Source organism: Haliotis cracherodii, unplaced genomic scaffold (assembly GCF_022045235.1).
Source record: "Haliotis cracherodii isolate W230 unplaced genomic scaffold, xgHalCrac1.p SCAF_12, whole genome shotgun sequence".
Taxonomy (NCBI): Eukaryota; Metazoa; Mollusca; class Gastropoda; order Lepetellida; family Haliotidae; genus Haliotis; species Haliotis cracherodii.
Genome location: NW_027266267.1, coordinates 29,990,952 through 30,005,082, shown reverse-complemented (window position 1 = coordinate 30,005,082; position 14,131 = coordinate 29,990,952). Strand labels below are relative to the sequence as shown.

General features: G+C 43.7%; 1 protein-coding gene across 1 annotated transcript; it reads left to right on the top strand.

Moving 5' to 3' along the window:
* Positions 1 to 13,917, top strand: LOC139457770 (tetraspanin-18B-like). Its single transcript, XM_071239121.1, has 8 exons — positions 1 to 94; positions 536 to 615; positions 2,091 to 2,312; positions 2,966 to 3,040; positions 4,010 to 4,117; positions 6,060 to 6,269; positions 10,728 to 10,811; positions 13,152 to 13,917. Exons 2-8 carry the CDS (start codon positions 562 to 564, stop codon positions 13,206 to 13,208), a joined length of 810 nt encoding a protein of 269 aa, XP_071095222.1. The 5' UTR covers positions 1 to 94; positions 536 to 561; the 3' UTR covers positions 13,209 to 13,917.
* The last annotated feature ends 214 nt before the right edge of the window (positions 13,918 to 14,131 follow it).

Genomic DNA, 14,131 nt, shown 5'->3' with positions numbered 1-14,131 from the left:
AAGTTGCTGTGACGTAGGTTCTCGTGATGAGACAAACGCGCTCACTACTTAAACATCATTTGTCACTGGATATCAAGTGGAAGGCAGATCACCTGTAAGTTTAACAATTTCCTCCTTACTTTTATTCACACGATCTATAAAGCGACTTGCTATATGTGTTACCTTGTTCTGCTATGTCGGTGAGTGTGTTGCTGTTATGGAATATCGGTAGAATAATCTCAAAGAGTAGGGCACACACAGCTAATTCCGGATTCTGTTCGTCTCTAAATTATAAAACACAATCATTGGGATTTTGTCTTCAGTTGATATGCATTGTGTCAGATTATAACAAGCTAAAACATATCTTAAGTTTCTTTCTAACACTCTTAATGACGAGGTATTCCGAGTGTGTTTTACAGTCGAGCAGAGCCGCCCCGTGCAGTCCGTGTGACCCCGGTTCGTGCGTCAGGGTTGCGACACAACCGACTCTGGCCCGATAGTGTTTCCCATCCTCAGTTTATGTCTGTGTACAGCTCTGCAGTGTGTTGTGTTTCAGGGTCAGTACAAGGGACAGTAATTACAATGGAAGGCGGCTGTTCGAAGATCTTTCTTGTCATCATTAACGTCATCTTTCTGGTGAGTTCTGCTCACACCCCACTGACCTCTACTCTGTACCTGGCATGTTCATTTATTTCTGAGGCAAACGTCTGTACAGTCTACACGAGAGACACATAGTTTTATGGCAAACGTCTGTTCAGTCTACACGAGAGACACGTAGTTTTATGGCAAACGTCTGTACAGTCTACACGAGAGACACGTAGTTTTATGGCAAACGTCTGTTCAGTCTGCACGAGAGACACGTAGTTTTATGGCAAACGTCTGTACAGTCTACACGAGAGACACGTAGTTTTATGGCACACGTCTGTACAGTCTGCACGAGAGACACATAGTTTTATGGCAAACGTCTGTACAGTCTACACGAGAGACACATAGTTTTATGGCACACGTCTGTACAGTCTGCACGAGAGACACATAGTTTTATGGCAAACGTCTGTACAGTCTACACGAGAGACACGTAGTTTTATGGCACACGTCTGTACAGTCTACACGAGAGACACATAGTTTTATGGCAAACGTCTGTTCAGTCTACACGAGAGACACATATTAATGCAGCCAATACTGGGTCAAGGGCCAAAGTCGAGACAAGAAGATTACCTGAACTTATCATGGGTTTTCTCACAGCTGACATCAGTCTGCCACAGTCGGTTCAAAGTCTCGTACTTTCTCGTTCACATCAAATCACAGTGGGTATAGTTAAGCCCTTTGTTGGGGCGGTCGGGTAGCCTAGTGGGAATAGCGTTCGTAGTTAAAGTCACGGGATTGAATCCCGACATGGGTACAATGTGTGAAGCCCAGTTATGGTGTCCCCCGCCGTGATATTGCTGGAATATTGCTAAAAGCGGCGTAAAACCACACTCACTCACTCAGCCCTTTGTTGAGAGTCATGGTGCCGTGATGTGCCCTGTGTTTAGGGTCATGTTGCCGTGATGTGCCCTGTGTTTAGCGTCATGTTGCCGTGATGTGCCCGGTGTTTAGCGTCATGTTGCCGCGATGTGCCCGGTGTTTAGCGTCATGTTGCTGTGATGTGCCCTGTGTTTAGCGTCATGTTGCCGTGATGTGCCCTGTGTTTAGCGTCATGTTGCCGTGATGTGCTCTGTTGAGTGTCACGTTGTCTGTGATGTGCCGCGTCAACATCCGAAACATTTATGGCGCTGTTTGCTGTACTGTCAAACACCTTTGTGTCGAAATTGAAGCGACCTACGTACATACTTCGAGTTATCCGAAGTTCGACACAACCGAAAAATGATGAATAAAGAAGGAATACGCAGGGACCAAGCTTTAAGTCATCTATGTTCGACACAACGGACTTGACTGTATTTATGTATACTATACTCAAAACATGCTGAAGAACACCCTCAATTGGTAGGTTGTGTGTTGCTATACCCACTAGATATAAAAACATCGGTTGTTCTTGAACTTCTTCAGAGTAAAATACAATGCAAATACACGAGAAACGCAATTCTATGCATCTAAATGTTCTATCCCTCCAGATCTTTGGGCTAGCCATCCTGATTGCTGGGATCGTTTTCAAAGTTGGCTTTGACGTCTTCAAAGATGCTTTGGTGGAGGAGAGTGGAGACATTAACTTCAACCTGAAGTATGCTGGCGAGACTTTCGGACTGGTCGTCATTGCTTTCGGTTGCCTCATCATTCTGATCGCAGGCCTGGGCTGTCTTGGAGCCTGCTGTCAATGGAGAGTAATTCTTGGCATTGTGAGTTGTGCAATGAAATGAAAAACTTCTAACAGTTGTGTGATATAGTAATACACATGGATGTTGTGTTTCTCCTTCTCCCGGCAGCCATTTTGTATTATATCTGAGGCTGCACGTTATGGATCATATTTTGGGTACTGACCTTATTAATGTCTAATTTCCGTGGACTCTAATCCCTCAAATTTAAATAATCGAACGGGCGTACAGGACTGTGTTACAGTGGCGCGTTATTGTCAGCGTTATGTATGTGTATAGGACTGTGTTACAGTGGCGCGTTATTGTCAGCGTTATGTATGTGTATAGGATTGCGTTACAGTGGCGCGTTATTGTCAGCGTAATGTATGTGTATAGGACTGTGTTACAGTGGCGCGTTATTGTCAGCGTAATGTATGTGTATAGGACTGTGTTACAGTGGCGCGTTATTGTCAACATAATGTGTGTGTATAGGTCTGTGTTACAGTGTCGCGTTATTGTCAGCGTAATGTATGTGTATAGGACTGTGTTACAGTGTCTCGTTATTGTCAGCGTAATGTATGTGTATAGGTACTGTGTTACAGTGTCGCGTTATTGTCAGCGTAATGTATGTGTATAGGACTGCGTTACAGTGGTGCGTTATTGTCGATATCATGTATATGTTTCGAACTATATTACAGTATGGCGTCGTAGTCGGTGTTATCCTGCTGGCGGAGATCGTGGCTGTGGCGGTAGTCCTGGCTAAGGGAAGTGAGGTAGGTATCATTACGCTTAAGATGGGTGTGATTTTGTTTCCCATGTATGATGCAATTACAGGCAATCACTGACTTCTCAAGCCAAGTCTGTTATTTACAGCCCGCTGTGTTAACCTGTGATGATGAACAGAATTCATTCAAGGCCATAAGCATAAGGGACGTTTCGAAGTCATGTATTTCAAAACGCTTTATTTTTCTGCTGTCAACTGTTAACCAGTTTCTTGTTATACCATGATATATACGAAAAACAATGTATTGATTTCTATGAAACAACGTCAACATGTCCTCTGTAAATGTAAACGTCATCACGACGGTCTGCTGTAACGGGGTGTCACGTGGGTCGGAAGGACCGGGAGGACGTGGGGATGGATAACTTCGCCATGTAACTGTACACCTTTCAAGTTGCCATTGATGACCATTAGAGGGTCATGTTACGTGCAATTCTGGTTTCAAGCATGACAACTGCACGCATACACTTATTTTCCGACAGGCCTGGCATAACGTTTATCAGGTTTAGCCAACAAAGTTGCTTTTCATAGTTAAAACGCTTCAACGATTCATTCTGTTTGAATTGACTTGGTCACACATGTACTGTGAATATGTGACGAATTTTTAAACTTGGGATTTTTTTGCGTGCATGCAATCACCGGAATGCACGTGCAATTTCAGGGTCATCATGAGTACTCCTGACAAAGTGTATGCACATGCCACACATATTGCTGTGTGGTGTTAAACAATAAACAACAAACAAACAAACAAATGTTTTGGTATTTCAGCCTCTGAACTTGGCCTTGTTTCACTCCAGTAACTTGTCCTGTTCTACTTGTTGCAAACTATGCTTGTCAAGCCACAGGGGCTAATAACTTAGTTGAAAATATATTTCTTTTTCCGACTGTACTTTACTAGCCAGCGTCTTGTAATACCATAATGCCCTGCTGCCAACTACCAGCCTGTTTCTTGTGTTGCTAGGCAGAAGAGATCCTAGAAAAAGGCTTAAGAAGTGCGTTGAAAGGTTACGACGACTACGCCTCCAAAAAGAATGCCAAAGATCAATCCTTTGACGCCATTTTCTCCACCGTGAGTAGTTCAACATTGAATAGTGTTGACTTCGTTTGTGTGATGGACCATCTTGGTCACTGGTATTTAGCTGCAAGATAGAAGGTTCCGTCCATCTCACGATATATTATTGTCTGAGGTTATCACCGAGTTATCCGTAGCGTGAGACTAGTGAAGTGCCACAGCGTCGATAACAACTTATCGGCTCCAGTGTCTTAAACGTCTTAGACGGTTTATCGAGCTGAGTATCTGTCTGGTTTCTCTTCAATTGCTCTGTATATGTTGGGTATCAGGTTGTCCGCCATTCGTCTTGGTAACGTTCCTTGGAGCACTGATGTCCCGGGGAAACTTCCACCCTTGTGGTCAAAGTGCTGTCATTTAGTCTTGTGGTATGGGGGAACACTCAGCTGACTGTTTTGTTGCTTTTCATAAAGCATTGTGTAACATTCTTCACTAGCATTTGCACTCTTCAGTCAAGTGGAGATGTGTGTGAATCTAGTTGGGAAAACTTTATGTGTGCCTCATCTGTGGAATTTCTGCCTTGAATCAATTAAATATTTCTTTCACAGATAATTGTCTTCACAGAATAGTGGGTGGCGTCCTGATGACACCTGCATAACGCATAGTAAACCTGTTTACCCTTGACTGTGGTATCACTGAGCAGGTGATGCTTTAAGGTTTCATTGATATCCTACCATGTATATCTTCTTTACTGCCCTCGGGATGTTACATGGATGGGTCCAGATCATTCTCAAGGTCTTAGCTTGGAAAGGGTTTGATTACTAACTCGCTGCGGGTCAACTGGCGGTCAATTTTGTCCTTAGAGCGGGCGGAAATAGGAAAAGGTCGTATAAGGTCAAGGTTATAGGAAGTCGTATGCATTTAGTGGTCATATCATTAGAATTCACAGCTATGAGAAGTGCTGATCATCTTATGATGTCAGAAGTATGTCACGGTTACCAACTGTGAATGACTAGCAGATGCTATATTTTCGTTGTTACATTCCATGTAAGGACATCATATTTTGTTTAAATGCTGGATCGCATATTGGAATATTCTTGAAATATTTGCTGCTAATGCTATCTACATTCACTGTCAATTATATATTCTCAAGGCGGTTCGTGATAACTGAAGAATTGGTCGCCCTTGGTAGGGTGACATCCAGTTTAAAGTGTATTAATCAAGCATGTGTTTGGCTGTTGTTAAGTAAAGTAGCTACAAGTGAACCGAGGGGCTTAAAACTTTCATTAATTAATTCAGTACAATTTCGGACTGATACCGAGGGGAATGAATAAGGGAACACCCAGTTTTAGACACAATAAAATTATATGCTGCCATGGGTTCCGAGCCTTGTCTACCAAATAGGCGTTGGAAACGATGCACACAAACACTTGCAACATTATATTCTGACATGTGTTGACTTTGTATGCGCGCTGTGTCAAATATACCGACAGTAAAACTTGTTTCTCTATATTTTTCATTGTTCCCTTTTTCGTTTCCATCAGTTTATTTCAGTCAAATCTAAAGTAATTCGGGAAAATACCCCAAACCCATGATGTCAACAAGCACAGATATGGAAATTGATATCCCGACCGACCTCGCTTAATTACTTCGCAATTTATTTTCGCCTACGCGTGTGAGAGGCCTCAGCTACGCCCATTGTAGACACCGAATCTTGGTATGATATCATAGTTTGATAATGATAACAATTATCCTCGGAATTCGTCCAGGTCCACGATCATCAATTCTGGCTCGATCGGAGGTAGACAAGTGCCAGGGCGTATTTGTTGGTATAGTCCATACTTGGCCGTTTATATTTGCATATTTATTCGTAAATGATCCCAACGGGTACAGTTTGTATCCGTTGGCGTTGTCCCTCCGTAACATGTACACATTCCATGCAGAGTATAGATACTCAGTCGTCGTCATGAAGAATAATAGATAACTCAATGTGTGCATGCAGTTCCAATGTTGCGGCGTGGACAACTACACCGACTTCCAAGATGCCGCCATCGCCACCAAATGGGACCCACGGAACCCATTACATAGGATCCCCGTGGCGTGCTGCAAGAAGACAAATTACGAACATATTTCAAACACCACGTTCACTGATGGAGACATAAAGAAGTGTTTGAGTATCACCGACATGGACAACACGTACGCTTACACCAATGTGAGTACATGGTTATGCCTATACCTAATGTAAGTATACACGCTACTGACGGGGTCGGACTTGGTGGATGCATGTCATCGTATACTAATTGTTTAGATCGATGTTCATGATGTCAATCAATGGATTATCTGGTCTTGATTATTTTCTGACCAAATTCATATATTGCTGAGTGTGTAGATAAAAACACAAACCAAAAGTACTAAGCCTATGTGTACTGCGAGGACACACTACTATGCATATACTAGTACTTATACTGTACAAACACTCTCTACTATTAAGCCTATGCGTACTGTGAGGAGACACCGGTATGTGAGTACAAACAGGGGTATGTCTTCCTGTAATGTGAGTGTATACAGGAGTATGTCTTACTGTAATGTGAGTGTATATAGGAGTATGTCTTACTGGTTTGTGAGTGTATACAGGAGTATGTCTTACTGTAATGTGAGTGTATATAGGAGTATGTCTTACTGTAATGTGAGTGTATATAGGAGTATGTCTTACTGGTTTGTGAGTGTATACAGGAGTATGTCTTACTGTAATGTGAGTGTATACAGGAGTATGTCTTACTGTAATGTGAGTGTATATAGGAGTATGTCTTCCTGTTATGTGAGTGTATACAGGGGTATGTCTAACTGTAATGTGAGTGTATATAGGAGTATGTCTTACTGTAATGTGAGTGTATACAGGAGTATGTCTTACTGGTTTGTGAGTGTATACAGGGGTATGTCTTACTGTTATGTGAGTGTATACAGGAGTATGTCTTACTGTAATGTGAGTGTATACAGGAGTATGTCTTACTTGTTTGTGAGTGTATACAGGGGTATGTCTTACAGGTTTGTGAGTGTATACAGGGGTATGTCTTACTGGTTTGTGAGTGTATACAGGAGTATGTCTTACTGGTTGGTGAGTGTATACAGGGGTATGTCTTACTGTTATGAGAGTGTATACAGGAGTATGTCTTCCTGTTATGTGAGTGTATACAGGAGTATGTCTTACTGGTTGGTGAGTGTATACAGGAGTATGTCTTTCTGTTATGTGAGTGTATACAGGAGTATGTCTTACTGGTTTGTGAGTGTATACAGGAGTATGTCTTCCTGTTATGTGAGTGTATACAGGAGTATGTCTTACTGGTTGGTGAGTGTATACAGGAGTATGTCTTACTGGTTTGTGAGTGTATACAGGAGTATGTCTTCCTGTTATGTGAGTGTATACAGGAGTATGTCTTACTGGTTGGTGAGTGTATACAGGAGTATGTCTTCCTGTTATGTGAGTGTATACAGGAGTATGTCTTACTGGTTTGTGAGTGTATATAGGAGTATGTCTTACTGGTTTGTGAGTGTATATAGGAGTATGTCTTACTGGTTGGTGAGTGTATATAGGAGTATGTCTTACTGGTTGGTGAGTGTATATAGGAGTATGTCTTACTGGTTGGTGAGTGTATACAGGGGTATCTCTTACTGGTTGGTGAGTGTATATAGGAGTATGTCTTACTGGTTGGTGAGTGTATATAGGAGTATGTCTTACTTGTTTGTGAGTGTATACAGGAGTATGTCTTCCTGTTATGTGAGTGTATACCGGAGTATGTCTTACTGGTTGGTGAGTGTATACAGGGGTATGTCTTACTGGTTGGTGAGTGTATACAGGGGTATGTCTTACTGGTTGGTGAGTGTATATAGGAGTATGTCTTACTGGTTGGTGAGTGTATATAGGAGTATGTCTTACCGGTTTGTGAGTGTATACAGGAGTATGTCTTCCTGGTTGGTGAGTGTATACAGGGGTATGTCTTACAGGTTTGTGAGTGTATACAGGAGTATGTCTTACTGGTTGGTGAGTGTATACAGGGGTATGTCTTACTGGTTGGTGAGTGTATACAGGGGTATGTCTTACTGTTATGTGAGTGTATACAGGGGTATGTCTTACTGGTTGGTGAGTGTATACAGGAGTATGTCTTATCGGTTGGTGAGTGTATACAGGAGTATGTCTTACTGGTTGGTGAGTGTATACAGGGGTATGTCTTACTGGTTGGTGAGTGTATACAGGGGTATGTCTTCCTGGTTGGTGAGTGTATATAGGAGTATGTCATACCGGTTGGTGAGTGTATACAGGGGTATGTCTTACTGGTTGGTGAGTGTATATAGGAGTATGTCTTACCGGTTGGTGAGTGTATACAGGGGTATGTCTTACTGGTTGGTGAGTGTATACAGGAGTATGTCTTATCGGTTGGTGAGTGTATACAGGAGTATGTCTTACTGGTTGGTGAGTGTATACAGGGGTATGTCTTACTGGTTGGTGAGTGTATACAGGGGTATGTCTTACTGGTTGGTGAGTGTATATAGGAGTATGTCTTACCGGTTGGTGAGTGTATACAGGGGTATGTCTTCCTGGTTGGTGAGTGTATATAGGAGTATGTCATACCGGTTGGTGTGTGTATACAGGGGTATGTCATACTGTATGGTGAGTGTATATAGGAGTATGTCTTACCGGTTGGTGAGTGTATACAGGGGTATGTCATACTGGTTTGTGAGTACAAACAGGAGTATGTCTTACCGGTTGGTGAGTGTATACAGGAGTATGTCTTACTGGTTGATGAGTGTATATAGGAGTATGTCTTACCGGTTGGTGAGTGTATACAGGGGTATGTCTTACTGGTTGGTGAGTGTATACAGGAGTATGTCTCCCGGTTTGTGAGTGTATACAGGAGTATGTCTTCCTGGTTGGTGAGTGTATACAGGAGTATGTCTTACAGGTTTGTGAGTGTATACAGGAGTATGTCTTCCTGGTTGGTGAGTGTATATAGGAGTATGTCTTACCGGTTTGTGAGTGTATACAGGAGTATGTCTTCCTGGTTGGTGAGTGTATACAGGGGTATGTCTTCCTGGTTGGTGAGTGTATACAGGAGTATGTCATACCGGTTGGTGAGTGTATACAGGGGTATGTCTTACTGGTTGGTGAGTGTATATAGGAGTGTCTTACTGGTTGGTGAGTGTATACAGGGGTATGTCTTCCTGGTTGGTGAGTGTATATAGGAGTATGTCATACCGGTTGGTGAGTGTATACAGGGGTATGTCTTACTGGTTTGTGAGTGTATATAGGAGTATGTCTTACTGGTTGGTGAGTGTATATAGGAGTATGTCTTACCGGATTGTGAGTGTATATAGGAGTATGTCTTACCGGTTGGTGAGTGTATACAGGGGTATGTCTTACAGGTTTGTGAGTGTATACAGGAGTATGTCTTACTGGTTGGTGAGTGTATACAGGAGTATGTCTTACCGGTTTGTGAGTGTATACAGGAGTATGTCTTACCGGTTGGTGAGTGTATACAGGAGTATGTCTTACTGGTTGGTGAGTGTATATAGGAGTATGTCTTACCGGTTTGTGAGTGTATACAGGGGTATGTCTTACTGGTTTGTGAGAGTATACAGGGGTATGTATTACTGGTTTGTGAGTGTATACAGGGGTATGTCTTACTGCTATGTGAGTGTATACAGGGGTATGTCTTACTGGTTGGTGAGTGTATACAGGAGTATGTCTTATCGGTTGGTGAGTGTATACAGGGGTATGTCTTATCGGTTGGTGAGTGTATACAGGAGTATGTCTTACTGGTTGGTGAGTGTATACAGGGGTATGTCTTACTGGTTGGTGAGTGTATACAGGGGTATGTCTTACTGTTATGTGAGTGTATACAGGGGTATGTCTTACTGGTTGGTGAGTGTATACAGGAGTATGTCTTATCGGTTGGTGAGTGTATACAGGAGTATGTCTTACTGGTTGGTGAGTGTATACAGGAGTATGTCTTACAGGTTTGTGAGTGTATACAGGAGTATGTCTTCCTGGTTGGTGAGTGTATATAGGAGTATGTCTTACCGGTTTGTGAGTGTATACAGGAGTATGTCTTCCTGGTTGGTGAGTGTATACAGGGGTATGTCTTACAGGTTTGTGAGTGTATATAGGAGTATGTCTTACCGGTTGGTGAGTGTATACAGGGGTATGTCTTACTGGTTTGTGAGTGTATATAGGAGTATGTGTTACTGGTTGGTGAGTGTATACAGGGGTATGTCATACCGGTTTGTGAGTGTATACAGGAGTATCTCTTACTGGTTGGTGAGTGTATACAGGAGTATGTCTTACTGGTGTGTGAGAACAAACAGGAGTATGTCTTACTGGTTTGTGAGTGTATATAGGAGTATCTCTTACTGGTTGGTGAGTGTATACAGGAGTATGTCTTACCGGTTGGTGAGTGTATACAGGAGTATCTCTTACCGGTTGGTGAGTGTATACAGGAGTATGTCTTACCGGTTTGTGAGTGTATACAGGAGTATGTCTTACCGGTTGGTGAGTGTATACAGGAGTATGTCTTACCGGTTTGTTAGTGTATACAGGAGTATGTCTTACCGGTTTGTTAGTGTATACAGGAGTATGTCTTACAGGTTTGTGAGTGATATCGTTTGTTTTTTCCAGGGCTGTTATAGCAACCTATTGGACTTCTTTGACAGCTACAGAAACGTAGCCATTGGAGTTGGTGTCACCATCTTCCTCATCGAGGTATGTCTCCATGTACCGTCAGTGCCCAAAGTCACCTACCTAGCCTATTTTGAGTATTTCACCTGAAGTGTTATAATCCCCAGCATAGCGCATCTCTTCTTGTGGTGTGTGACCATCCCTGGTGTAGCTCATCTCTACTTGTGGTATGTGACCATCCCCAGTGTAGCGCATCCCTACTTGTGGTGTGTGACCATCCCTAGTGTGTAGCGCATCTCTACTTGTGGTGTGTGACCATCCCTGGTGTAGCTCAACTCTACTTGTGGTGTGTGACCATCCCTGGTGTAGCTCAACTCTTCTTGTGGTGTGTTGCCATCCCTGGTGTAGCTCAACTCTACTTGTGGTGTGTGACCATCCCTGGTGTAGCTCATCTCTACTTGTGGTGTGTTGCCATCCCTGGTGTAGCTCAACTCTACTTGTGGTGTGTGACCATCCCTGGTGTAGCTCAACTCTACTTGTTGTGTGTTGCCATCCCTGGTGTAGCTCATCTCTACTTGTGGTGTGTGACCATCCCTGGTGTAGCTCATCTCTACTTGTGGTGTGTGACCATCCCTGGTGTAGCTCATCTCTTCTTGTGGTGTGTTGCCATCCCTGGTGTAGCTCAACTCTACTTGTGGTGTGTTGCCATCCCTGGTGTAGCTCAACTCTACTTGTGGTGTGTTGCCATCCCTGGTGTAGCTCAACTCTACTTGTGGTGTGTTGCCATCCCTGGTGTAGCGCATCTCTACTTGTGGTGTGTGACCATCCCTGGTGTAGCGCATCTCTACTTGTGGTGTGTTGCCATCCCTGGTGTAGCGCATCTCTACTTGTGGTGTGTGACCATCCCTGGTGTAGCTCATCTCTTCTTGTGGTGTGTTGCCATCCCTGGTGTAGCTCAACTCTACTTGTGGTGTGTTGCCATCCCTGGTGTAGCTCAACTCTACTTGTGGTGTGTTGCCATCCCTGGTGTAGCGCATCTCTACTTGTGGTGTGTGACCATCCCTGGTGTAGCGCATCTCTACTTGTGGTGTGTTGCCATCCCTGGTGTAGCGCATCTCTACTTGTGGTGTGTGACCATCCCTGGTGTAGCTCATCTCTTCTTGTGGTGTGTTGCCATCCCTGGTGTAGCTCAACTCTACTTGTGGTGTGTTGCCATCCCTGGTGTAGCTCATCTCTACTTGTGGTGTGTGACCATCCCTGGTGTAGCTCAACTCTACTTGTGGTGTGTGACCATCCCTGGTGTAGCTCATCTCTACTTGTGGTGTGTGACCATCCCTGGTGTAGCTCAACTCTACTTGTTGTGTGTGACCATCCCTGGTGTAGCTCAACTCTACTTGTGGTGTGTGAACATCCCTGGTGTAGCTCAACTCTACTTGTGGTGTGTGACCATCCCTGGTGTAGCTCATCTCTTCTTGTGGTGTGTGACCATCCCTGGTGTAGCTCAACTCTACTTGTGGTTTGTGACCATCCCTGGTGTAGCTCATCTCTACTTGTGGTGTGTTGCCATCCCTGGTGTAGCTCATCTCTTCTTGTGGTGTGTGACCATCCCTGGTGTAGCTCAACTCTACTTGTGGTGTGTGACCATCCCTAGTGTGTAGCGCATCTCTACTTGTGGTGTGTTGCCATCCCTGGTGTAGCTCATCTCTACTTGTGGTGTGTTGCCATCCCTGGTGTAGCTCATCTCTTCTTGTGGTGTGTGACCATCCCTGGTGTAGCTCATCTCTACTTGTGGTGTGTGACCATCCCTTGTGTAGCTCATCTCTACTTGTGGTGTGTTGCCATCCCTGGTGTAGCTCAACTCTACTTGTGGTGTGTGACCATCCCTGGTGTAGCTCAACTCTACTTGTGGTGTGTGACCATCCCTGGTGTAGCTCATCTCTTCTTGTGGTGTGTTGCCATCCCTGGTGTAGCTCAACTCTTCTTGTGGTGTGTTGCCATCCCTGGTGTAGCTCATCTCTTCTTGTGGTGTGTTGCCATCCCTGGTGTAGCTCATCTCTTCTTGTGGTGTGTTGCCATCCCTGGTGAAGCTCAACTCTACTTGTGGTGTGTTGCCATCCCTGGTGTAGCGCATCTCTACTTGTGGTGTGTGACCATCCCCAGTAAAATGTATCTCTACATGTCACACCTCTCTCTATACATATCACATCTATATGTACACATGTCACACCTCTCTCTATACATATCACATCTATATGTCCGCATATCACCTATATACACATATGACATTGACATTATATATATATATATATATACGTACGTGACACACTTTAATATACACGTGTCACACTATAATAATCCCTTGTCACACTATACATACACGTGTCAAACTTAATGAATGAATGAACGTCCTCGCCTGTGTTTCAGCTGCTGGTCATCGTGTTGTCCATGTGCATGTGTCGGAGCAGTGACAAGTACGTCTAGCTGTCAGGAGCTGTTGTCCCCACTGTCCCCCACCCGACGTCTTCTGGTTTCGTGTTACAGATAGTGGTGTCAATCATGTCCTTCTGTCTGTGCCGTTCAGCGTCGGGCGACTGAGGACCCGGATTACGATGGGAATATGTGTCAACACATGAAACATACGGCGCGTCATTTATCATGCGCCCTTGTCTTTTCTCCTATCAAATGTAATATGTGAATAATTGTTGTCTCAGAGAGACTGTTATTGATATTCCAATTTTCTCAGTGGACATATCAGTCAGCTGGGAATGCTCTGTTAAACTCAAGACTGAAGGCCACTGTCGGACGTTTCTCCCGTTTAATTTGTTGCTTGGCTTTACCTTTATGATCAAATTTAATTTGGTGCATTATTCCTACTCACGCATTCATGATTCCACTCCGATTAGGTATCGAAATGTATATATATATTATACATCAGTCACCAGGGTGTCGACACAGTATTCATACAGCTTCTATTGCGTTACCGTTCTATATATCAGTGCTAATCACATGTTGTAATTTCACTTGGTTACATTGACATAAATTGTTGCATGTCATCCCGACAGTGTGTATGACGCACATGGACGCCTCGTCTGCACACTGACCTAACTCTTCCAAATGTGCAATGTTATGTTTCATCGATATGTCAAGGCCACATGCAGTGACCCATTCAATAAAAGATTATTTTTTGCGATTCCTACTTGAATCTATGGACCTTTTCCCTTCTCTCTCTCTGAACACTGGCCTGGCGGGGAGAAACATGTCGTCCTTACATTGTAGTGAACACTGCCCTGGTGAGGAGAAACGTGTCGTCCTAACACTGTAGTGAACACTGCCCTGGTGAGGAGAAACATGTCGTCCTAACACTGTAGTGAACACTGCCCTGGTGGGGAGAATCATGTCGTCCT